Here is a 24067-nt window from a genome sequence, read left to right on the forward strand (position 1 = left end):
GGTAAAGGGTAGGGAAGGTGGTGAAGGGTAGGGAAGGTGGTGAAGGGTAGGGAAGGTGGTGAAGGGTAGGGAAGGTGGTGAAGGGTAGGGAAGGTGGTGAAGGGTAAGGAAGGTAGTGAAGGGTAGGGAAGGTGGTGAAGGGTAGGGAAGATGGTGAAGGGTAGGGAAGGTGGTGAAGGGTAAGGAAGATGGTGAAGGGTAGGGAAGGTGGTGAAGGGTAGGGAAGATGGTGAAGGGTAGGGAAGGTGGTGAAGGGTAGGGAAGGTGGTGAAGGGTAGAGAAGGTAGTGAAGGGTAGGGTAGGTAGTGAAGGGTAGGGAAGGTGGTGAAGGGTAGGGAAGGTAGTGAAGGGTAGGGAAGGCGGTGAAGGGTAGGGAAGGTGGTGAAGGGTAGGGAAGGTAGTGAAGTGTAGGGAAGGTGGTGAAGGGTAGGGAAGGTAGTGAAGGGTAGGGAAGGTGGTGAAGGGTAGGGAAGGTGGTGAAGGGTAGGGAAGGTAGTGAAGGGTAGGGAAAGTGGTGAAGGGTAGGGAAGGTGGTGAAGGGTAGGGAAGGTGGTGGAGGGTAGGGAAGGTGGTGAAGGGTAGGGAAGGTGGTGAAGGGTAGAGAAGGTAGTGAAGGGTAGGGAAGGTAGTGAAGGGTAGGGAAGGTGGTGAAGGGTAGGGAAGGTGGTGAAGGGTAGGGAAGGTAGTGAAGGGTAGGGAAGGTGGTGAAGGGCAGGGAAGGTGGTGGAGGGTAGGGAAGGTGGTGAAGGGTAGGGAAGGTGGTGAAGGGTAGAGAAGGTAGTGAAGGGTAGGGAAGGTAGTGAAGGGTAGGGAAGGTGGTGAAGGGTAGGGAAGATGGTGAAGAGTAGGGAAAGTGGTGAAGGGTAGGGAAGGTGGTGAAGGGTAGGGAAGGTGGTGGAGGGTAGGGAAGGTGGTGAAGGGTAGGGAAGGTGGTGAAGGGTAGAGAAGGTAGTGAAGGGTAGGGAAGGTAGTGAAGGGTAGGGAAGGTGGTGAAGGGTAGGGAAGGTAGTGAAGGGTAGGGAAGATGGTGAAGGGTAGGGAAGGTAGTGAAGGGTAGGGAAGGTGGTGAAGGGTAGGGAAGGTAGTGAAGGGTAGGGAAGGCGGTGAAGGGTAGGGAAGGTGGTGAAGGGTAGGGACGGTAGTGAAGGGTAGGGAAGGTGGTGAAGGGTAGGGAAGGTGGTGAAGGGTAGGGAAGGTAGTGAAGGGTAGGGAAGGTGGTGAAGGGTAGGGAAGGTAGTGAAGGGTAGGGAAGGTGGTGAAGGGTAGGGAAGGTGGTGAAGGGTAGGGAAGATAGTGAAGGGTAGGGAAGGTGGTGAAGGGTTGGGAAGGTGGTGAAGGGTAGGGAAGGTAGTGAAGGGTAGGGAAGGTAGTGAAGGGTAGAGAAGGTGGTGAAGGGTAGGGAAGGTGGTGAAGGGTTGGGAAGGTAGTGAAGGGTAGGGAAGGTGGTGAAGGGTAGGGAAGGTAGTGAAGGGTAGAGAAGGTGGTGAAGGGTAGGGAAGGTGGTGAAGGGTAGAGAAGGTGGTGAAGGGTAGGGAAGGTGGTGAAGGGTTGGGAAGGTAGTGAAGGGTAGGGAAGGTGGTGAAGGGTAGGGAAGGTAGTGAAGGGTAGAGAAGGTGGTGAAGGGTAGGGAAGGTGGTGAAGGGTTGGGAAGGTGGTGAAGGGTAGGGAAGGTAGTGAAGGGTAGGGAAGGTGGTGAAGGGTAGGGAAGGTGGTGAAGGGTAGGGAAGGTGGTGAAGGGTAGGGAAGGTGGTGAAGGGTAGGGAAGGTAGTGAAGGGTAGGGAAGGTAGTGAAGGGTAGAGAAGGTGGTGAAGGGTAGGGAAGGTGGTGAAGGGTAGGGAAGGTGGTGAAGGGTAGGGAAGGTATTGAAGGGTAGGGAAGGTAGTGAAGGGTAGAGAAGGTGGTGAAGGGTAGGGAAGGTGGTGAAGGGTAGGGAAGGTGGTGAAGGGTAGGGAAGGTAGTGAAGGGTAGGGAAGGTAGTGAAGGGTAGAGAAGGTGGTGAAAGGCAGGGAAGGTGGTGAAGGGTAGGGAAGGTGGTGAGGGGTAGGGAAGGTAGTGAAGGGTAGGGAAGGTAGTGAAGGGTAGAGAAGGTGGTGAAGGGTAGGGAAGGTGGTGAAGGGTAGGGAAGGTGGTGAAGGGTAGGGAAGGTAGTGAAGGGTAGGGAAGGTAGTGAAGGGTAGAGAAGGTGGTGAAGGGTAGGGAAGGTGGTGAAGGGTAGGGAAGGTGGTGAAGGGTAGGGAAGGTGGTGAAGGGTAGGGAAGGTGGTGAAGGGTAGGGAAGGTGGTGAAGGACAGGGAAGGTGGTGAAGGGTAGGGAAGGTGGTGAAGGGTTGGGAAGGTAGTGAAGGGTAGGGAAGGTGGTGAAGGGTAGGGAAGGTAGTGAAGGGTAGAGAAGGTGGTGAAGGGTAGGGAAGGTGGTGAAGGGTTGGGAAGGTGGTGAAGGGTAGGGAAGGTAGTGAAGGGTAGGGAAGGTGGTGAAGGGTAGGGAAGGTGGTGAAGGGTAGGGAAGGTGGTGAAGGGTAGGGAAGGTGGTGAAGGGTAGGGAAGGTAGTGAAGGGTAGGGAAGGTAGTGAAGGGTAGAGAAGGTGGTGAAGGGTAGGGAAGGTGGTGAAGGGTAGGGAAGGTGGTGAAGGGTAGGGAAGGTATTGAAGGGTAGGGAAGGTAGTGAAGGGTAGAGAAGGTGGTGAAGGGTAGGGAAGGTGGTGAAGGGTAGGGAAGGTGGTGAAGGGTAGGGAAGGTAGTGAAGGGTAGGGAAGGTAGTGAAGGGTAGAGAAGGTGGTGAAAGGTAGGGAAGGTGGTGAAGGGTAGGGAAGGTGGTGAGGGGTAGGGAAGGTAGTGAAGGGTAGGGAAGGTAGTGAAGGGTAGAGAAGGTGGTGAAGGGTAGGGAAGGTGGTGAAGGGTAGGGAAGGTGGTGAAGGGTAGGGAAGGTAGTGAAGGGTAGGGAAGGTAGTGAAGGGTAGAGAAGGTGGTGAAGGGTAGGGAAGGTGGTGAAGGGTAGGGAAGGTGGTGAAGGGTAGGGAAGGTGGTGAAGGGTAGGGAAGGTGGTGAAGGGTAGGGAAGGTGGTGAAGGGTAGGGAAGGTGGTGAAGGACAGGGAAGGTGGTGAAGGGTAGGGAAGGTGGTGAAGGGTAGGGAAGGTGGTGAAGGGTAGGGAAGGTGGTGAAGGGTAGGGAAGGTGGTGAAGGGCAGGGAAGGTGTTGAAGGGTAGGGAAGGTGGTGAAGGGTAGGGAAGGTGGTGAAGGGTAGGGAAGGTGGTGAAGGGCAGGGAAGGTGGTGAAGGGTAGGGAAGGTGGTGAAGGGTAGGGAAGGTGGTGAAGGGTAGGGAAGGTGGTGAAGGGCAGGGAAGGTGGTGAAGGGTAGGGAAGGTGGTAGGGAAGGTAGTGAAGGGTAGGGAAGGTGGTGAAGGGTAGGGAAGGTGGTGAAGGGTAAGGAAGGTGGTGAAGGGTAGGGAAGGTGGTGAAGGGTAGGGAAGGTGGTGAAGGGTAGGGAAGGTGGTGAAGGGTAGGGAAGGTGGTGAAGGGTACACAAGTACTCAGTGCTAGTATTGGTACCAAGACAAAAAAAAGATGTTTGTGAAGATGCTGCCTTATCGCCGCATTAACTCTATTAGGGATTGAAACAGTCTATGACTATTCTGTCCCTTTACCACAAAGTAAAAAATGAAGTGCTCACCTAGGCATAAGGGTACTAACCCAACCCACCCACTTAACCTACCCTAACCTAACCTAAACAACCCCAACCTACCGATCCACAGAAAACGTGGATAATTGAGAACCGCCACTTTTCGTTGTACATCGTAGTCTCTACGTTGGCGACCGTAACGAAGAGCATGAGACGCAGTAGTTGAGCGTCGGCCGGGTTATCTTCTTATCTTGAGGTTATCTTGAGATGATTTCCGGGCTTTTTAGTGTCCCCGCGGCTCGGTCCTCGACCAGGCCTCCATCCCCAGGAAGCGGCCCGTGACAGCTGACTAACACCCAGGTACCTATTTTACTGCTAGGTAACAGGGGCATAGGGTGAAAGAAACTCTGCCCATTGTTTCTCGCCGGCGCCTGGGATCGAACCCAGGACCACAGGAACACAAGTCCAGCGTGCTGTCCGCTCAACCGGTTGAGTACAAACACTGCCACAAACTCAAATGGAACCTACAATGAAAAGTAACGGCTCACAAATACCTATACGCTCGCTATGGATAGGTTAGGTGGGTTGCTCGGGTTTGTTTCCTTCTCACGAGGTTGATAGGCTCGATTTTTGACAGAGTGGTAAATCAAGAAAACTAGCAGCAATAATGTAAATCATGAATATACCTTATAAACGGTTAAAAATTACACTAACCGCACAGTATATCTCGTATAGGCCAATATAGGCCTGTTTTTATATATTACTTAGGCTTATATCCAAGTCCGCCCCCCATGGAGGAACTACTGACCCTTCCCAGGATGTAATCCCCCACAACAGTTGCCTAACTCCCATGATATCTATTTCCTGCTGGGTAAATAGAGGCATTAGGTGAAAGAAAACATGTCCAACCGCTTCCTTCCCGCTCGGGGAAAATCGAGCCCGAGATTCCCGATTATGAGTCGAGAAGCGTAGCCACTGTACCACCAAGACCACTGAACTACTGACATTAGATGGGCGATAGTTCAACCATCTTGGAAGCTAATTAAGCCTTGACAATGCTGTGCCTATTGCTCACAATAACACACACACACACACACACAGGGGCCTCGTAGCCTGGTGGATAGCGCGCAGGATTCGTAATTCTGTGGCGCGGGTTCGATTCCCGCACGAGGCAGAAACAAATGGGCAAAGTTTCTTTCACCCTGAATGCCCCTGTTACCTAGCAGTAAATAGGTACCTGGGAGTTAGTCAGCTGTCACGGGCTGCTTCCTGGGGTGTGTGTGTGTGTGGTGTGGAGAAAAAAAAAAAAAAAAAAGTAGTTAGTAAACAGTTGATTGACAGTTGAGAGGCGGGCCGAAAGAGCAAAGCTCAACCCCCGCAAAAACACAACTAGTAAACACAACTAGTAAACACACACACACACATGGACAAAAGGAATGCATTAGGCAGTGATGTGGTGGAGGCTGACTCCATACACAGTTTTAAGTGTAGATATGATAGAGCCCAGTAGGCTCAGGAATCTGTACACCAGTTGATTGACGGTTGAGAGGCGGGACCAAAGAGCCAGAGCTCTACCCCCACAAACACAACTAGGTGAGTACACACGCACACACCTGCACACACACACACACACACACACACACACACACACACACACACACACACACACACACACACACACACACACACACTGACTACATCTGTCTCCTGGTATTAATGGTAAGTTACCTTTGATCTCAAGACAGGTGAAGCAGGAGGTGATTGTGCTGGCAGGCGACCCAACTACCACCACACATGCTGTTGGAAGAGACGGGGATCACTGTGGGTAGGACATGCTCCCTCCCTCACTCCCTCCCTTCCCACAATTCTCCCTTCCCTCCCTTCGGCAGATACTAACCAGGGTTAACAATCGTGTGAGCAACAGCACGACAGCCCAGTAAGAGCAGGCAACTGGCCTCACTACCAGGAATGGCAAGAGTCAATATAACAGATACAATATTATTGTCCCGTGTGTGTGTGTGTGTGTGTGTGTGTGTGTGTGTGTGTATGTGTGTGTGTGTGTGTGTGTGTGTGTGTGTGTGTGTGTGCAGGTGTGTTTATGTTAGCACACATGTGCCTCCATAGATGTCTTTCCGCACGTGCCTCTCTCTACACATACCTGGGCCTTTGAGTCAGTCTCCCATCTCTGCCACTGTCACATATATAGATCACACACCATACAGACCCCATACGTCTTCATAAACCCCCATACACCCCCATACACTGTATACACTCATATCCATGGGGGTGTATCAAATACCACACACACAAAAATTAAAAATAAAACAAACCATCGGGATGCCTGAGACGCAAGTTCAAACCCTTAGACAAGCTCCAGCATCTTAGACACAATGGCATCACCTAGGCAACAGTGGAGATAAACGTGAGAACTGCTCCCAGACGATCCCAACACCTCGAGATGAACGCCCAGAGAAGCAGCATCCTCCAGATACAGCCACTTAATGAAGGGGCTTGTAATATTAAACCCGGGTTGTGGTATCAGTATGACTTTCTCTATTAAGTAATGTACTGAAATTTGGTGTAAAGTGATGTCCATTATTTATGTATAATATTTCATGAGTCAAGTTGTTGATTTGGTTTGATTCAGGACATTAAGTTGGTACGTAAGCCCTGACTCTGACGTCATCATGTGTCTGGGTATTGCCCTACCAAGCTGATTGGCACTAGGTACCCCCTACCCAGGTAATGGGCACTAGGTACCCCCTACCCAGGTAATGGGCACTCGGTGCCCCTACCCAAACCACGGTCCCCCGCCAGTCCGCTAAAACGCAGGATTACCCTCAGACAGTTAAACACAAATGATTTAGATTATAAATATAAATTTGAAACGGCGACTGAATCCCAGACTTTGACAGGGAAAAGTCGAGCAATTATCTACTCTGCAAAGAGACGTCTCATTGATAATATGACAGCATGTGGGCCCCTAGTATTGTGGGGGGACCCCCCTGGTATCACTGGTCAATGTGTCAATACGTTATGACTAGAGAGATGGTAGGGAACCCTAAAATATACAGTATTGTAAAGGTAAATCCCCATTTACCTTCTATATCATTAAGGGACAGCCGCTACCCTACATTACATCAAGGGTTACATGGAGCCCCATGGTCTCACCTAGTTGTGCTGGCGGGGGTTGAGCTTTGGCTCTGTGGTCCCACCTCTCATTGTCAATCAACTGGAATGTGATGGTCTCCCTGTGTGGGGAATAGAGACGCATCTCTCGGGAGGTGGTGGATGCTGGGAGCCAGAAACAGGCAGAGAGGAGAGACTTAGATAACTAGATAGAGAAACATAGACAAGGAGGGAGGGAAGGGAATAGATGCGGTGATGGGTGAAGATAGAATGCGAGAGAGAGAGAGAGAGAGAGAGAGAGAGAGAGAGAGAGAGAGAGAGAGAGAGAGAGAGAGAGAGAGAGAGAGAGAGAGAGAGAGAGAGAAAGAGAGAGAAGTGAGAGAAAACGTTTAAACTTTTAATTTCAAGTTTTAACTTAATTGCTGACTTCACCATTCTCCTTCTTAGTCCCACACTTCTGTGTCCCTTCCTCACTATCCATCCCTCCCTCCCTCCCTCCTGCATCCCTCCACTCCCCTCTCCCTCCCTACACTCCCCCTCCCTCCACTCCCCCCTCCCTCCACTCCCCCTTCCCTCCTCGCTACCAAAACCTTAATGTTTATATCCACTGTTTCAGGAATACTGTCACCTGGACCACCTACACACTTGAGACAACATTTGCACGTTAGCGGTAAAGGTTGAGCTTCAGCTGTTGGCTTCCGCTTCTCTGGTGAAGAATTACGAAGGATTAGAGGCACCAACGCGTACGTGGTCTTCCATCAGCAGTTAAGTTTTGTCCTGGTCTAATATTTCCTGTACAACACTAAACTATCCCGAGTCAACACTTGGCCACGGACAGCAGTAGCGGCGTCTTCTGCCCTGGTGTCTCGCACACAACTCAATCATAACTTCACTACACATTTAGGACGTTGTCAGACATGGATCGAATAATTCAGGTATCTGCACTCTTTAAAACATTATATCTGAACTGTACCCACTCAGACATTAACTTTACAACATCCAGTCTCAGTAAATCACGTTCACGAAAACACTTGTATCTATCAGAAAAAAATCAGATAAACCGTATTTCCGTCACACGCACCTCAGTACTCACCTTTTTTCCCTCTTTGTTTATAAAAGAATGATATCTTTAATAAAACAATAGACACAAACATGATTCCTGATAAATAGATCACACAGAACCTACCAGGAGCACCAAGTTACACTGAACAGCATCACACAGAACCTACCAGGAGCACCAAGTTACACTGAACAGCATCACACAGAACCTACCAGGAGCACCAAGTTACACTGAACAGCATCACACAGAACCTACCAGGAGCACCAAGTTACACTGAACAGCATCACACAGAACCTACCAGGAGCACCAAGTTACACTGAACAGCATCACACAGAACCTACCAGGAGCACCAAGTTACACTGAACAACATCACACAGAACCTACCAGGAGCACCAAGTTACACTGAACAGCATCACACAGAACCTACCAGGAGCACCAAGTTACACTGAACAGCATCACACAGAACCTACCAGGAGCACCAAGTTACACTGAACAGCATCACACAGAACCTACCAGGAGCACCAAGTTACACTGAACAACATCACACAGAACCTACCAGGAGCACCAAGTTACACTGAACAGCATCACACAGAACCTACCAGGAGCACCAAGTTACACTGAACAGCATCACACAGAACCTACCAGGAGCACCAAGTTACACTGAACAACATCACACAGAACCTACCAGGAGCACCAAGTTACACTGAACAGCATCACACAGAACCTACCAGGAGCACCAAGTTACACTGAACAACATCACACTGAACCTACCAGGAGCACCAAGTTACACTGAACAACATCACACTGAACCTACCAGGAGCACCAAGTTACACTGAACAACATCACACTGAACCTACCAGGAGCACCAAGTTACACTGAACAGCATCAAAATAATCTGAGCAAAACATGACAATAATCAAGTACACGAACCTGAGTAGCAGAGCTGCTAACAGTTAGACACACACACAAACAAGACAACCAGGCAGTTAGACAACACTCTCGCGCTAACAAGCTCACCTAGGCACAAAATATTAGAAATACCCACAAATTCCCGGCACCACAAGTCACTTATTATAGGGGATAAAGTACGGGAAACACTCACAATAAATAACAGAACACTTGAAATAATAATAATCCTTATAATAATAACAATAATAATAATAATAATTGAGTTACAAGAAAGTACAAGGACGTTGTGAGATTACATAATATGGGTATTTTTTTAGTTTTGTAAAGCCACTAACACACAAAGCGTTTCGGGGCAGAAATGAACAATTTCCATCACAAAAACTACAACACAATGCACTCGCAAAACATCAAAACTCCTACACCCAAGAAACAATAGAAAAACCCACTACACCTTATCCATCACTCCAGGATCTGTGTCCTTACCTTATCCATCACTCCAGACTGTCCTCTGAGCCATTATCATCAAAGGACTATATATCAACAGTCTCTTTCCTAATTTCAATGTTGATATTCTCCCCAGCGGCTCTTAACTCTCAAGGAGCAACCACGCGTTCATCTTTTGTCAACATTAAGAGGCTTCCCCACTCACAGGTTCAAGTGTTTCCTGCTCGCACCAGTTGAGCAGCTCCTCGGTAGACTCTTCTAAGTCAACCTCCACTCCAGTCACAGCCTCGATCCTTTCGCTGAATTTTAATTTAGCGTCTCTGTCCTTCATACGTGTCTAATAAATGACCGAGGTTTGTTTCTTTGGGGATACCAGCTACCTTATACACTTTCCCTATCCCGTGGGCCATACCTGTACAGACCTGTACAAGGGAGCCGGTCGGCCGAGAGGACAGCACGCTGGACTTGTGATCCTGTGGTCCTGGGTTCGATCCCAGGACCACAGGATCACCCGTCCTCACACTAGGCCCGTCCTCACACTAGGTTGGTTAAAGCACCGGCCGTCCTCCGCAGACGCATTCATCAATGTTAACACACTGTGTATTAAACATTGGTTTGTTCTCATGTATAAATTAATATTTTTATACATACAGATTCTATGTATAGTTAGGCGTAGGTTAGGTTAGGTGTTTAGGTTCTGTTGACGATTATTTGTATTTGTAGTACATGGGTGAAGCATTCATAGAATTGTGGTTCCAATAGAGGACGTGAGCGTAGCACTTGTTCCGGAAGTGTTCGGATGTCATTAGTTGTAAGTTGTAAGTTGTAAGTAAGTGTAAACCGCTTTTCATTCATAAACATCGGGTTTGGCGGCTGGATTAACGAGGTTGGATCTTTGTCTGCGAGGATGGGCTGCTCTGAGTGGGGTCGTGAGCGTGAGTATTCGAAGCTTGAAATGAAGCCCTGAGCCTCCATACGTCTGTGGGGGCAAGTCGCAGCTCGTCCTTGTCAACAAAGGCTAATACTAATTATTCTAACTGTCAAGCCCGCCTGTTTACGAACGTAAATCACTTTGCACACGACTCACAACAGATGACGTTCGACATTTCGAGCCAACGAACGTTCGAACAGAAAACAAAAATACTTTGCTGCCGTTTTCTATCCAAATCTCATCTGTAAATACTTCACCCAATAATTTTCAACACCACTCAAACACCATAACGTAACCTAACCCAGACTTAACCATACGTCAAGTGTTAATATATAACAATATAAATTTATATTTGCGAAAACGTCGATTTTTGAGTACTCAGATACGGTAAAAATAATATATGAGTCTTTGAGGTGGGCAGCCGCCACCTTGAGCCACCACTGCCTGGGGCCGGGCGGTCAGAGGAGTGAGTCGTTATGTATGGTAAGTGCTGTGATGTGGTGCGTGTGACGGATATACGGGAAGTTTATCTCAACAGTTTCACAGCTTCTGATAGATACAAGTGTTTTCGTCAAAGTGATTTACTGAGACTGGATGTTGTATAGTTAATGTCTGAGTGTGTACAGTTCAGATATAATGTTTTCAAGGGTGCAGGTACCTGAATTATTCGATCCATGTCTGGCAACGTCCTAAAAGTGTAGTGAAGTTATGATTGAGTTGTGTGCGAGACACCAGGGCAGAAGACGCCGCTACTGCTGTCCGTGGCCAAGTGTTGACTCGGGATAGTTTAGTGTTGTACGGGAAATATTAGACCAGGACAAAACTGCTGTTGGAAAATTACGTGCGCGATGGTGCCTCTTAATTCTTCGTGCAGTGTTTCTCATCTTGTGGCGAAATATTACGTCGTCTCGCTAAATGTGTTTGCGAGCGTGACGTCAGCAGTGTGGCCTCAACCACTGGGCCCCGCCTCACATCCCTGGACGAGGTACACCATCGCTCTCCTCCTCCAAGACAAGATACACCAGCGTCTCCTCCTTCAAGACAAGGTTAGTAACACCTCGATGCTCCAGCGTCACATTTACCTGCGCACCTTACATATATGGATTAAAATATAAATACTCATGCGGTATATGAGAACTTTAATGTATATAAACAAATCCAAAAGGATAGAAATAACTAGTTTTCTTGGCATTTCAGGTAAAATCTTTTTAGCTCATCGTGTGACAGGAATCCACCAAGTTTTAAGGTACGTAACAATTCCCTTCTGTTTCCATTGTTGCCATATTATGACGTCTAGTAATTAATACCAACTTAAGAAAAGTTGGATAACAAAGTCACTTCATAGACGAAGTATTTAATTTTAAAAGTATATTGGGTAGAATTAGGCAGGTGCTGTGTCGTCGAGGAGGACCTTCCGGGTGACAAGGTCAGCAGAGACACAATGTCTCTGGTCACTTGGGTAAGTGGAAGCTGGGACCTTCCGGGTGACAAGGTCAGCAGAGACACAATGTCTCTGGTCACTTGGGTAAGTGGAAGCTGGGACCTTCCGGGTGACAAGGTCAGCAGAGACACAATGTCTCTGGTCACTTGGGTAAGTGGAAGCTGGGTCTATGTGGGGAAAGTGGTCGCAAGCGTCGAGTCTCTTGACTCATAGTTGTAAGGTAAAAACTGGCCTCGGGTGAACAATTCCTGGGGGGGGGTATCTGGAGGTTATCTTGAGATGATTTCGGGGCTTTTTAGTGTCCCCGCGGCCCGGTCCTCGACCAGGCCTCCACCCCCAGGAAGCAGCCCGTGACAGCTGACTAACACCCAGGTACCTATTTACTGCTAGGTAACAGGGGCATAGGGTGAAAGAAACTGCCCATTGTTTCTCGCCGGCGCCTGGGATCGAACCCGGTACCACAGGATTACAAGTCCAGCGTGCTGTCCGCTCGGCCGACCGGCTCCCAGTCCTTCTGTGTCGTGGGTGTGTGGGGGGCGCGCTTGCCGGCTGAGGTACGTCGTGTAAGTGTTGTCAAGGTGCCTAGCGAGCCGGAAGTAAGCTGGCCGGTCAGTTTTCGTGGAGAACTGAGCCGGATGTCACTATAGTAGGTGAAGGCAGGTCCAACACAGACATCAAGGTAAGTCCCTGTTGACCGACCACCTGTTTAATGTGTTTGCTCTGTCATGTATATGAATTAGTGTCAAACAAGTGACTTTGTTATGACCTAAGTAAACAGCTGTCAACGTGTTCCCAGAGACACATAATGTGGCACAATGGATAAATTCAAATAACTGTGTAACATAAAATGGGCGGCAATTGTGTACACTGATGGAGGTGTTGCAGAGTGCTACGCACTCTGGGGCTCCCAGTGTCTGCAGGGGCCGACAGTGTGACACGCATCAACCTGATTTATGCCGTTTGAGGCCGGACTCGTCCTAAACATCGTTGGGTCCTACTGTATCGTTGGGTCCTACTGTATCGTTGGGTCCTACTGTATCGTTGGGTCCTTCTGTATCGTTGGGTCCTACTGTATCGTTGGGTCCTACTGTATCATTGGGTCCTACTGTATCGTTGGGTGCTACTGTATCGTTGGGTGCTACTGTATCGTTGGGTGCTACAGCCGTTGTGGTCAACAAGGGCACGAGAGGGGTTGTTAACAGTTGTCGGAGATACAGAGTTAGTCAGGTCGTGTCCTGGACATTCTTGGGGGACAGTCATCATCGTTTTCCTCGCTGTCACCATCTTCACTATACTCGTCCTTCCTCACTATCATCATCTTTCACTACATCATCATCTTCACTACACCCTTCCCTTCATCACTGTCACCATCTTCACTACACCCTTCCCTTCATCACTGTCACCATCTTCACTACACACTCCTCTCATCACTGTCACCATCTTCACTACACCCTTCCCTCATCACTGTCACCATCTTCACTACACCCTTCCTCTCATCTCTGTCACCATCTTCACTACACCCTTCCCCTCATCACTGTCACCATCTTCACTACACCCTTCCTCTCATCACTGTCACCATCTTCACTACACCCTTCCCCTCATCACTGTCACCAACTTCACTACACCCTTCCCCTCATCACTGTCACCATCTTCACTACACCCTTCCCTCATCACTGTCACCATCTTCACTACACCCTTCCCCTCATCACTGTCACCATCTTCACTACACCCTTCCTCACTGTCACCATCTTCACTACACCCTTCCCCTCATCACTGTCACCATCTTCACTACACCCTTCCCCTCATCACTGTCACCATCTTCACTACACCCTTCCCTCATCACTGTCACCATCTTCACTACACCCTTCCCCTCATCACTGTCACCATCTTCACTACACCCTTCCTCACTGTCACCATCTTCACTACACCCTTCCCTCATCACTGTCACCATCTTCACTACACCCTTCCCTCGTCACTGTCACCATTTTCACTACACCCTTCCCCTCATCACTGTCACCATCTTCACTACACACTCCTCTCATCACTGTCACCATCTTCACTACACACTCCTCTCATCACTGTCACCATCTTCACTACACCCTTCCCTCATCACTGTCACCATCTTCACTACACCCTTCCCTCATCACTGTCACCATCTTCACTACACCCTTCCCTCATCACTGTCACCATCTTCACTACACCCTTCCCTCATCACTGTCACCATCTTCACTACACCCTACCTTCATCACTGTCACCATCTTCACTACACACTCCTCTCATCACTGTCACCATCTTCACTACACTCCTTCCCTCATCACTGTCACCATCTTCACTACACCCTTCCCCTCATCACTGTCACCATCTTCACTACGCCCTTCCCTCATCACTGTCACCATCTTCACCAAGAGGACACCACCGGGTACCACATTCTAAGGGCTCCTAACACCTAATTACCACAAAAGTATGCTGAATTAATATTTTACCAGGATGGAATTTGTTTAAAAAAAAAAAACTCTATTGATTCGGCACCGATCATTTCGTGTCTACAGACCTGCCTATTACCGTCCCCTTATACCTACCAGTCACCCTGCAAAATTTTCTGAGGCTAACTCTAGGCTCCATCCCTGAACAAAGAAACTTTCTCCTGTAGATATAGATATAGATAACATAATATTAGAGGAATTTATTAAATTACTATGGTTTCTGTATATAATAAATCCATCACTAACATATATATATATTTTCTATATCTTTATCCTTCAGATTAAAAGATTTCTAAGAATACCGAAGGAAAAAAAAACAGTATTTTCTCCCCCCTTCTGATATCGCAGTAATAAGAAGCATGTTATCGTTGTAGTCTCCCAGTTGGTTTGTGTTTTAATTAGCTGGCACCCCTCGTGTGTGTGTGCGTGTGTGTGTGTGTGTGCGTGTGTGTGTGTGTACACGGCTACTAGCCTGGGTTTTATGGCATATTTAATGAGGGTTGACCCTCCTATTGATTACTGTGTTTTGTAAGGGGTGCTGAGGTGTGTGTGTGTGTGTGTGTGTGTACTCACCTAGTTGTGCTTGCGGGGGTTGAGCTTTGGCTCTTTGGTCCCGCCTCTCAACCGTCAATCAGCTGCTGTATAGATTTCTGAGCCTACTGGGGCCTATCATACCTGTATTTGAAACTGTGTTTGGAGTTAAATATAGGTATGATAGAGCCTAGTAGGCTCAGGAATCTGTAGTGTACTCACCTAGTTGTGTTTGCGGGGGTTGAGCTCTGGCTCTTTGGTCCCATTTCATCGGATCAATTCTTGTTTTGCGTATTTTTCAGGTGAGGGTTCCATGCCTTCTCTGCTCTCTGTGGGCGTCTCATTCTTTTATTTTTCTTCTTGCTTCTTAGTATTGTCGGTTGAACCACTGGTTCCAATATTTCCTCATCTCGTTATTCTTTAATGATGGTATGTATCGCCTCTCAGCTTCTGTACATCTCTATTGGACTCATTTCATTACTGCTTGTACAGTCTTCCTCCTGAGTTACTACATCCAGATTATTTCCTGTAATTTATTGTCCTGTAGACTAGTTGCCTTGTATTATCCCATAACTTCTTTGTATTGATCTTTTGGTCGAGTCGTGAAGACGAGGAAGTCGCTGGATACTTGTGGAGTCTTATGCTTCACCTTCTGAGAGTCCTCCTTATTCTAGGTGGAGATGTTATCCTGTAGACTACGAGTCTTCCTTCCCCTTTACCTAGCATTTTAGTTTACATTTTGTGTAAGAAGTTACTCGCTATAAATGGCCTAATTTGGCATCCTGTGTTTACTCTCCGTCTTGGGGATTTTTTCCAATCTACCTTCGCCTGATTTGAGTCTCCAGTTATCAGGAATTTGGCTATAGTTGTGAGTTGATGTTGCTGGTCTCTGTGGGACATGAATATGTATGTTCTGTTGGTGGCTACGAAGTCCTGCTGTAGTCATCTGTTGGCTTCTAGGGTGGCTGTTGATAATTAATACAACCACTTCTTCTTCTGCATCATCTGCAGTTTTAGTCTCGGTGAACGTTTCTATGTATCAATATCATCAAAATATATTTTAAAAACGTTTTTATGACCCAAATCCCGGTCACTGCAGAGTGTTCAATACTGCAGCAGTGTCGTACACAAGGGCCAAGCTGAGTAACACCACAACAGAGACAATACAGAAACATGTCATACAAGTATACTCAGCTCCCTTGAGCTCTTAGTATTCTCAGGACCAAAACCTGGACACTTATTGTGAAATTTATCAAGAATAGGACTTCATCAGCTCTAATAAAAGCACAGGAAGTAAAGCCATTAGCCAAACCGCTTGGGCTGGATGGTAGAGCGACGGTCTCGCTTCATGCAGATCGGCGTTCAATCCCCGACCGTCCAAGTGATTGGGTATTCTTCTTCACCCCCCTTCTCCCCCGTCCCATCCCAAATCCTTATCCTGATCCCTTCCCAGTGCTATATGGTCGTCATGGCTTGGCGCTTTCCCCTCATAAAGTCCTTACCTTAAGCAAAACCATTGAAATACACACACGTGTCTTGAGCAAAGTGTGACCCACTTTGGGCGTGTCTTGAGCAAAGTGTGACCCACTTTGGGAGTGTCTTGAGCAAAGTGTGACCCACTTTGGGAGTGTCTTGAGCAAAGTGTGACCCACTTTGGGCGTGTCTTGAGCAAAGTGTGAACCACTTTGGGCGTGTCTTGAGCAAAGTGTGACCCACTTTGGGAGTGTCTTGAGCAAAGTGTGACCCACTTTGGGCGTGTCTTGAGCAAAGTGTGACCCACTTTGGGAGTGTCTTGAGCAAAGTGTGAACCACTTTGGGCGTGTCTTGAGCAAAGTGTGAACCACTTTGGTCATGTCTTGAGCAAAGTGTGAACCACTTTGGGCGTGTCTTGAGCAAAGTGTGACCCACTTTGGGAGTGTCTTGAGCAAAGTGTGACCCACTTTGGGCGTGTCTTGAGCAAAGTGTGACCCACTTTGGGAGTGTCTTGAGCAAAGTGTGACCCGAGAGGGCGTTAACACACGAAAAAAAAAGGTTCTCGCGGCACAGCTCCGAGGCGTCCGGCACTCGTCGTTGCCTCCTTGGACCTCTAGGGAGCTCCTTCGCCAGCTCCTCCGGGCGCTCCTTCGCCAGCTCCTCCGGGCGCTCCTTCGCCAGTTCCTCCGGGCGCTCCTTCGCCAGCTACTCCGGGCGCTCCTTCGCCAGTTCCTCCGGGCGCTCCTTCGCCAGCTCCTCCGGGCGCTCCTTCGCCAGCTCCTCCGGGCGCTCCTTCGCCAGTTCCTCCGGGCGCTCCTTCGCCAGCTACTCCGGGCGCTCCTTCGCCAGTTCCTCCGGGCGCTCCTTCGCCAGCTCCTCCGGGCGCTCCTTCGCCAGCTACTCCTGGCGCTCCTTCGCCAGCTCCTCCAGGCGCTCCTTCGCCAGCTACTCCGGGCGCTCCTTCGCCAGTTCCTCCGGGCGCTCCTTCGCCAGCTCCTTCGCCAGCTCCTCCGGGCGCTCCTTCGCCAGCTACTCCTGGCGCTCCTTCGCCAGTTCCTCCGGGCGCTCCTTCGCCAGCTCCTCCGGGCGCTCCTTCGCCAGCTCCTCCAGGCGCTCCTTCGCCAGCTACTCCGGGCGCTCCTTCGCCAGCTCCTTCGCCAGCTCCTCTGGGCGCTCCTTCGCCAGCTCCTCCAGGCGCTCCTTCGCCAGTTCCTCCGGGCGCTCCTTCGCCAGGCTGCCTGTCTCAGCGCCGCACCTGAAAGACGGCAATTCCAAAGATGTTTTTCACCAAATTCCTCCCTGTCCAGAGCTTTAAAAAGACGGAAATAACGAATATGTAAGACGGGTAATTATATATATCTATCTATATATTATATATATAAAGTCAACTGTACCTGTCAGGGGACTCCACAACCGTCTCGACCCTCAGCGCTGGATTATTACCTAACTTACAATTTGCACGCGAATTTTGCTCCCTCTTTTGACGAACATTATCCGGTATAATTACTGAGAAAACACACTTGCCGTGTACAGCCACCACCACCACCACTATCACCACCACCACCACCACTACCACCACCACCACCACCACCACCACCACCACCACCACCACCACCACACAGTGACACGTTGTACACTGTGATATATACAAAAGATAACTAATATTATTATTGCTTGAGGAATTGGCTGTGGTGAAGAGCTCTCTCTCACGCTCTGAAACCCCTCCCTCCCTCCCTTCCCCGCCCCACTCCTCTACACGCTGTTCTAATCTCAGAGTTGTTCTTGTCGCGGTGTATAGGTGTATCTATATACACACACATACACACTCATACACCGCCTCTCACTTGTCTGTGTCGGGACATGGGTGCTCGGGCCTCCGCAGTATTAATATTTACGGTGAAAATAAATATAATCCCCGTGGCTCTAGTTGGCTAACTCCGGCGATTTGCATGTGTGGTTTATATGGGAGGGGGGGGGGGGGAGGGGGGGAGGGGGGGAGAGAGGGGGTTGGGGTGAGGGGGGAGTCGCTACCTCCTCCTTCACCACCACCACCACCACTGCCACCATCCACCACCTCCACCCCGCCTATTACCACTACTACAATCACCACAACAATTGTATAGTTTCTGCTGCCACAATTACCACAAACATTATACCCAACTCAGCTCCACACATACCCTCCTTTCCCCCCCCCGCCTCCCCTTCACGACCCGCTATACCTGCCCCAAGTATGATCCAAGTATGACCCCAACATATTGCTCTATGGCCCCCCCCTCCAACACGTATAATTAATACAGTTGCAAAAATAAAGTTTTATATTTTTATTGTTTTTTTTTATTATGGATATCTTGTGCCTTGTCATTACTCCCTCTTTTATCATCCTTTATTACTAGGCGTAAAGAAGAGGGGGGGGGGGAATTAGTTGCTGTTTCCTGCTGGAGTAGATACGATCATTAGCGGGGGTGGGGGTGGGGGGGGGGGAGGGGGTGTTATCTTTCTGTTGGGGTTAACATCACTGGTAAACCTCACTTATGTTGGTCCGTCTCTCTCTCTCTCTCTCTCTCTCTCTCTCTCTCTCTCTCTCTCTCTCTCTCTCTCTCTCTCTCTCTCTCTCTCTCTCTCTCTCTCTCTCTCTCTCCTTCCTCTTCTCCACACCTGCCTTCTCCCTCTCTTCCTCCATATCTCCCTCTATCCCTCCTCCCTCATTCTCTCCATCTCTCCCCCCCTCAAAATCCCCCGATACATTCTCAACTCTGCAGCTTCTGATTCCTTAAATATAAAGAACTCGCTATATATATCTCTTCCCACGACAGTTGGGTCTCCCAAGACCAGGGAGGGAGGAAGTATATACGTCGACGTCGTATACGTATACGTCGACCAGGCTGGCGACGTATCAGCCACAGAACTGTTGACAATGCGCATCTGAGAGCACCCAGGATGCTGGTACTATCCTTTCCGTTCTCCTCCAATGATGATGGTCTCATATAGTGTTTCGTGTGGGTCCGTATGTCAGACAATGCCAGGATAGAGGATACGAGGTTTGTTAGTGTGTATGGGGGTGGGGTGGGGGTGGCTGTATAGATGCATGTATGTATGTATGTATGCTTCGTATATGGATGTATGTATGCATCATGTATGGTGTGTATATGTAGGGATACACGTATACATGCATGTATGGATACTTGCATTGGTCATATATATGATGTATATATGTATGGATGTAGATATGGACACATATATGTATATATAAGCATATATCATGCTTCATATAAATTGATTTACATGTGCATGTAAGTATGGTTGTATGAATGTATATACGTACGTTATGTATGCATATATCAATGTACACAATGATTACGTTCATGTACAGATGAGTACAAAATTCATTTACAAAATCATAACCAAAGTGAATATATTTGTAGTTTTTATTAATAATGTTACAAATATATTTTCCAATCTGAAATGAGCTTGGCAAGAAAAAGAAAATGGAAAATTAAAACAGGGTGCTGTTTTATACAACACCCTGTATGAAATACATACAACATACATCTGTATGTTGACCAGATCACACACTAGAAGGTGAAGGGACGACGACGTTTCGGTCCGTCCTGGACCATTCTCAAGTCGATAGTCTTGAGAATGGTCTATCGACTTGAGAATGGTCCAAGACGGACCGAAACGTCGTCGTCCCTTCACCTTCTAGTGTGTGGTCTGGTCAACTTTAGCCACGTTATTGTGACTCATCGCCTGCATACATCTGTATGTTGTCATACAGATGGTTGACAACATACAAATTGTCTTTTGAAATTGGGTTGATTTCTTCAGTGTTTTAATATCACCGCCTGTCAGTGAAAGTGAATTATTTGATGCCAAATCTGATGCCAGAAGCTCACATTAGTAGCATAGCAACAGCTGCATATGACATACTGGCCATCATCCGTGGATCCTTCAGAAATCTGGAGAAAGGGGGGGCTTTCCATGCCCTGTATACAACGAAGGTGAGACCCACACTTGAATATGCATCCCCAGTATGGAACACGTACCTGAAACAGGACAAGGAGAAACTAGAACAGGTCCAGAGAAATGTAACAAATCTCGATTCTGAGTTGCAGGGCTTAAGCTATGAGGAAAGACTGAGAGACGGGAACCTTACTACACTGGAGGAAACAAAAGATGGGGGAGGACATGATAAAACACACAAACACACTCAAACACACTCAAACACACTCAAACAAACACACTCACACACGTACGTACGTTTTAATTCCAAGCTTTTCATTGGTCAGTCCTTTATATGTCCCTGTCGGCTCTTTCAGAACTCAGTTAGGCCTGCAAAAAATATGTATGGAAAGCCAGTTGGAAACGTTCACTCATTCTCACTTGCACATGTATCCACCAACTCACTCATTCACTCACATGTCCACTGACCTATCCACTCTCTCATTTACTTATCAACTAGCAAGTGCATTCACTCGTTTATCCACTTAATTATCCACTCACACTCATTGATTCAATCACTTACTCATCAAAATCACGAATGTTCTCATAATGAGGGAAGATGTACAAGGGTTGTTATAATAAATGACAGGACGCAGCCTTGCGTTTTCACTGCGTAGGTATTTGGTGATTAGCAGTGTATAAATGTATGACTGAGTCTTGGGTTGACAATGTCACAAATACACAAATTTATTCATTCTTGTGGAAACCACAACCATTACCACCATTGCTGCCCCTTAGTGTCAATACGTCTAACGGCTGAGAGACAGAGAGACAGAGAGAAATAGAGACAAATTATAAAATTTGGGGGAGTGGAGATAAATTAGATTTGCCCGAACGGAGCATTCGAATCGATTTACATATAAATCTCTCCCTAGCTCGCTTCCTCTCTATCTAAATATCTCTGGCTCAGCCATTCTCTCACAAAAACAGACGGCCCTCCAGAGACGGCCAACTCGGCCACCTCCATAGGCGTGACTGCTGAATTCTTTGATTTAATTATATGTAAATGTTATTCTTTAACTGTGGGAGGAAGTCACACTCCTGGGGCCGGAATATGCTGCTCTGTTTTGTTCTCCTGTTCCTACGAACGAGAGAGGGGGAGGCGTGTGTGTGTGTGTGTGTGTGTGTGTGTGGGGATCTTTACTGTACTGAATTGTTCTTGCGGGGAAGTTGAGCTTCGGCTCTTTGGTTCCGGACTTATGATAACCACCTCAGTACAATTATAGTAGGCTGTTAGCAATGTGGTATTTGGAGAGTAGTTTAGGCTCCTAAGAAGGTTCCCCAACGTCAAGAAACTGTCGTACTAAGGTGTCCCCTTATCCTAACCTACCAGAGGACCCAAAACAGAAAACGGGTTCACGAGGCACTATCATTTTCTAGTACGACGGTTTTTGGCCTTAGGTTAGGGTATACGTCAAAATGCGACGCTCTATTAGGAGGCCGGGTTGCACAGAGACATCCAACGTAATAGTCACATGCACACACTAGCTACTCACCCTAGTGTACTCAACTAGGTGAGTAGCTATGGGGGGGGGGCACCTTGGTACTCTAGGATGAAGATTTCCGACTGAGTGTACTCTTAAGTTCACCTGTAAATCATTGTTGACAATCACCCTCTCACTCTCTCTGCCTCCACCTCACTAGTGGAGACTCACAAGACATTCTCACACACACACACACACACACACACACACACACACACACACACACACACACACACACACACACACACACACACACACACACACACATACACACACACACATACACACACACACACACACTACCTGGGAGAAGTGCAGTGGGAGGAAGAACTTAGAGGAAAAACAGTGCAAGGTATGATGAACCAAGTCATATTGAAATGCAAGGAGGCTGAAGAGAGATTTATTCCAACAATATAGGAAAAAAGCAGGAGGGAATATAATAACCCATGGTTTAATAGACAGTGTCAGGAAGCAAAGGTGAGAAGCAGGAGGGAGTGGAGGAAGTACAGAAGACAAAGGACAGAGGACAACAGGATTAGATGTAACAGAGCTAGGAATGATTACATTAACATAAGACGAGTGTCGGAAAGAAATTATGAGAACGATATTGCAGTCAAAGCGAAAAAGCAACCAAAATTACTACATAGCCATATAAGAAGGAAGATGTCGGTAAATGACCAAGTGACAAGACTGAGGAAAACAGAAGGGGCATATACAGAAAGCGACAAGGAAATCTGCGAGGTACTAAATGCAAAATTCCATGGAGTGTTCACAACCGAGCCTGAGCAGCTCCCATTGTTAGAAGAGGTTACCCAAGATGAAAGACTATCAGATATAGAGGTGACAGCAGAGGATGTAATGAAACAGTTGACAACACTGGATGCAAATAAAGCTGTTGGACCAGACAAAGTATCACCGTGGATACTTAAAGAGGCAGCGCAGGCTCTCAGCGTGCCTCTGGCAATGATCTTTAATGAGTCACTTATGTCGGGAGAATTGCCCAGTTGCTGGAAGGAGGCAAATGTCGTACCAATTTTCAAAAAAGGTGATAGGGTGGAGGCACTTAACTACAGACCCGTATCACTGACAAGCATCCCCTGCAAAATACTTGAAAGAATAAGTATGCTAAGACTTGTTGAGCACCTGGAGAGCATTGGGTTTGTAAACAAGCACCAACATGGGTTCTGGACAGGGAAATCATGCCTAACAAACCTTTTAGAATTCTATGATAAAGTAACAAGGATAAGGCAGGACAGAGAAGGCTGGGCAGACTGCATATTTCTTGACTGCCAAAAGGCCTTTGATACAGTACCGCACATGAGACTGCTATACAAACTTGAGAGGCAGGCAGGAGTAAGCGGAAAGGCCCTAGTATGGGTGAAGAACTACCTAACAGGAAGGAGCCAGAGGGTAATGGTAAGGGGCGAGAAGTCGGACTGGCGAACAGTAACAAGTGGAGTACCTCAAGGATCGGTGCTGGGACCAATCCTCTTTCTAATTTACGTAAATGATATGTTTACAGGAGTGGAATCATACATGTCAATGTTTGCGGATGACGCAAAATTAATGAGAAGAGTTGTGACAGACGAAGATTGTAGGATCCTCCAAGAGGACTTAAACAGGTTGCAGAGATGGTCAGGGAAATGGCTACTGGAGTTTAGCACCAGTAAATGTAAAGTTATGGAAATGGGATCAGGTGACAGGAGACCAAAGGGACAATACACAATGAAGGGGAACAGCCTACCTGTAACGATTCGAGAAAGAGACCTGGGAGTGGATGTGACACCTAATCTAACTCCTGAGGCACATATAAATAGGATAACGACAGCAGCGTACTCTACACTGGCGAAAATTAGAACTTCATTCAGAAACCTAAATGAGGAAGCTTTTAGGGCGCTTTACACTGCCTACGTGAGACCCATCTTAGAGTATGCCGCGCCATCATGGAGCCCCCACCTGAAGAAACACATAAAGAAACTGGAGAAGGTTCAGAGGTTTGCGACGAGGCTTGTCCCAGAGTTACGAGGGATGGGATATGAAGAGCGTCTGAAGGAACTGAAACTTACGACACTAGAGAAAAGAAGGGAGAGAGGAGATATGATAGGGACATATAAAATACTCAGGGGAATTGACAAAGTGGAAATAGATGAAATGTTCACACGTAATAATAACAGAACGAGGGGACATGGGTGGAAACTGGAAACTCAGATGAGTCACAGAGATGTTAGGAAGTTTTCTTTTAGCGTGAGAGTAGTAGAAAAATGGAATGCACTTGGGGAACAGGTTGTGGAAGCAAATACTATTCATACTTTTAAAACTAGGTATGATAGGGAAATGGGACAGGAGTCATTGCTGTAAACAACCGATAGCTGGAAAGGCGGGATCCAAGAGTCAGTGCTCGATCCTGCAAGCACAAATAGGTGAGTAGATATAGGTGAGTACACACACACACACACACACACACACACACACACACACACACACACACACACACACACACACGGGTGGGGGGGGGGACAAGAACACCCATATGCCGTCTCTACCCCCCACCCAGTCCAATCACTTG

The 24067-nt window shown here is 47.7% G+C and overlaps 1 protein-coding gene across 1 annotated transcript in view; it reads left to right on the forward strand.

The window, feature by feature from the left end:
* Nucleotides 1–17333, forward strand: part of LOC138358871 (glycine, alanine and asparagine-rich protein-like) — a 32542-nt gene extending 15209 nt beyond the window's left edge. Inside the window, exon 2 of the mRNA XM_069317222.1 lies at nucleotides 16592–17333. Coding sequence (XP_069173323.1) covers nucleotides 16592–17333 — 742 coding nt within the window. The remainder of the gene's footprint in view (nucleotides 1–16591) is intronic.
* The last annotated feature ends 6734 nt before the right edge of the window (nucleotides 17334–24067 follow it).

The sequence above is a fragment of the Procambarus clarkii genome, chromosome 87 (genome assembly GCF_040958095.1).
Source record: "Procambarus clarkii isolate CNS0578487 chromosome 87, FALCON_Pclarkii_2.0, whole genome shotgun sequence".
NCBI classification, from domain to species: Eukaryota; Metazoa; Arthropoda; class Malacostraca; order Decapoda; family Cambaridae; genus Procambarus; species Procambarus clarkii.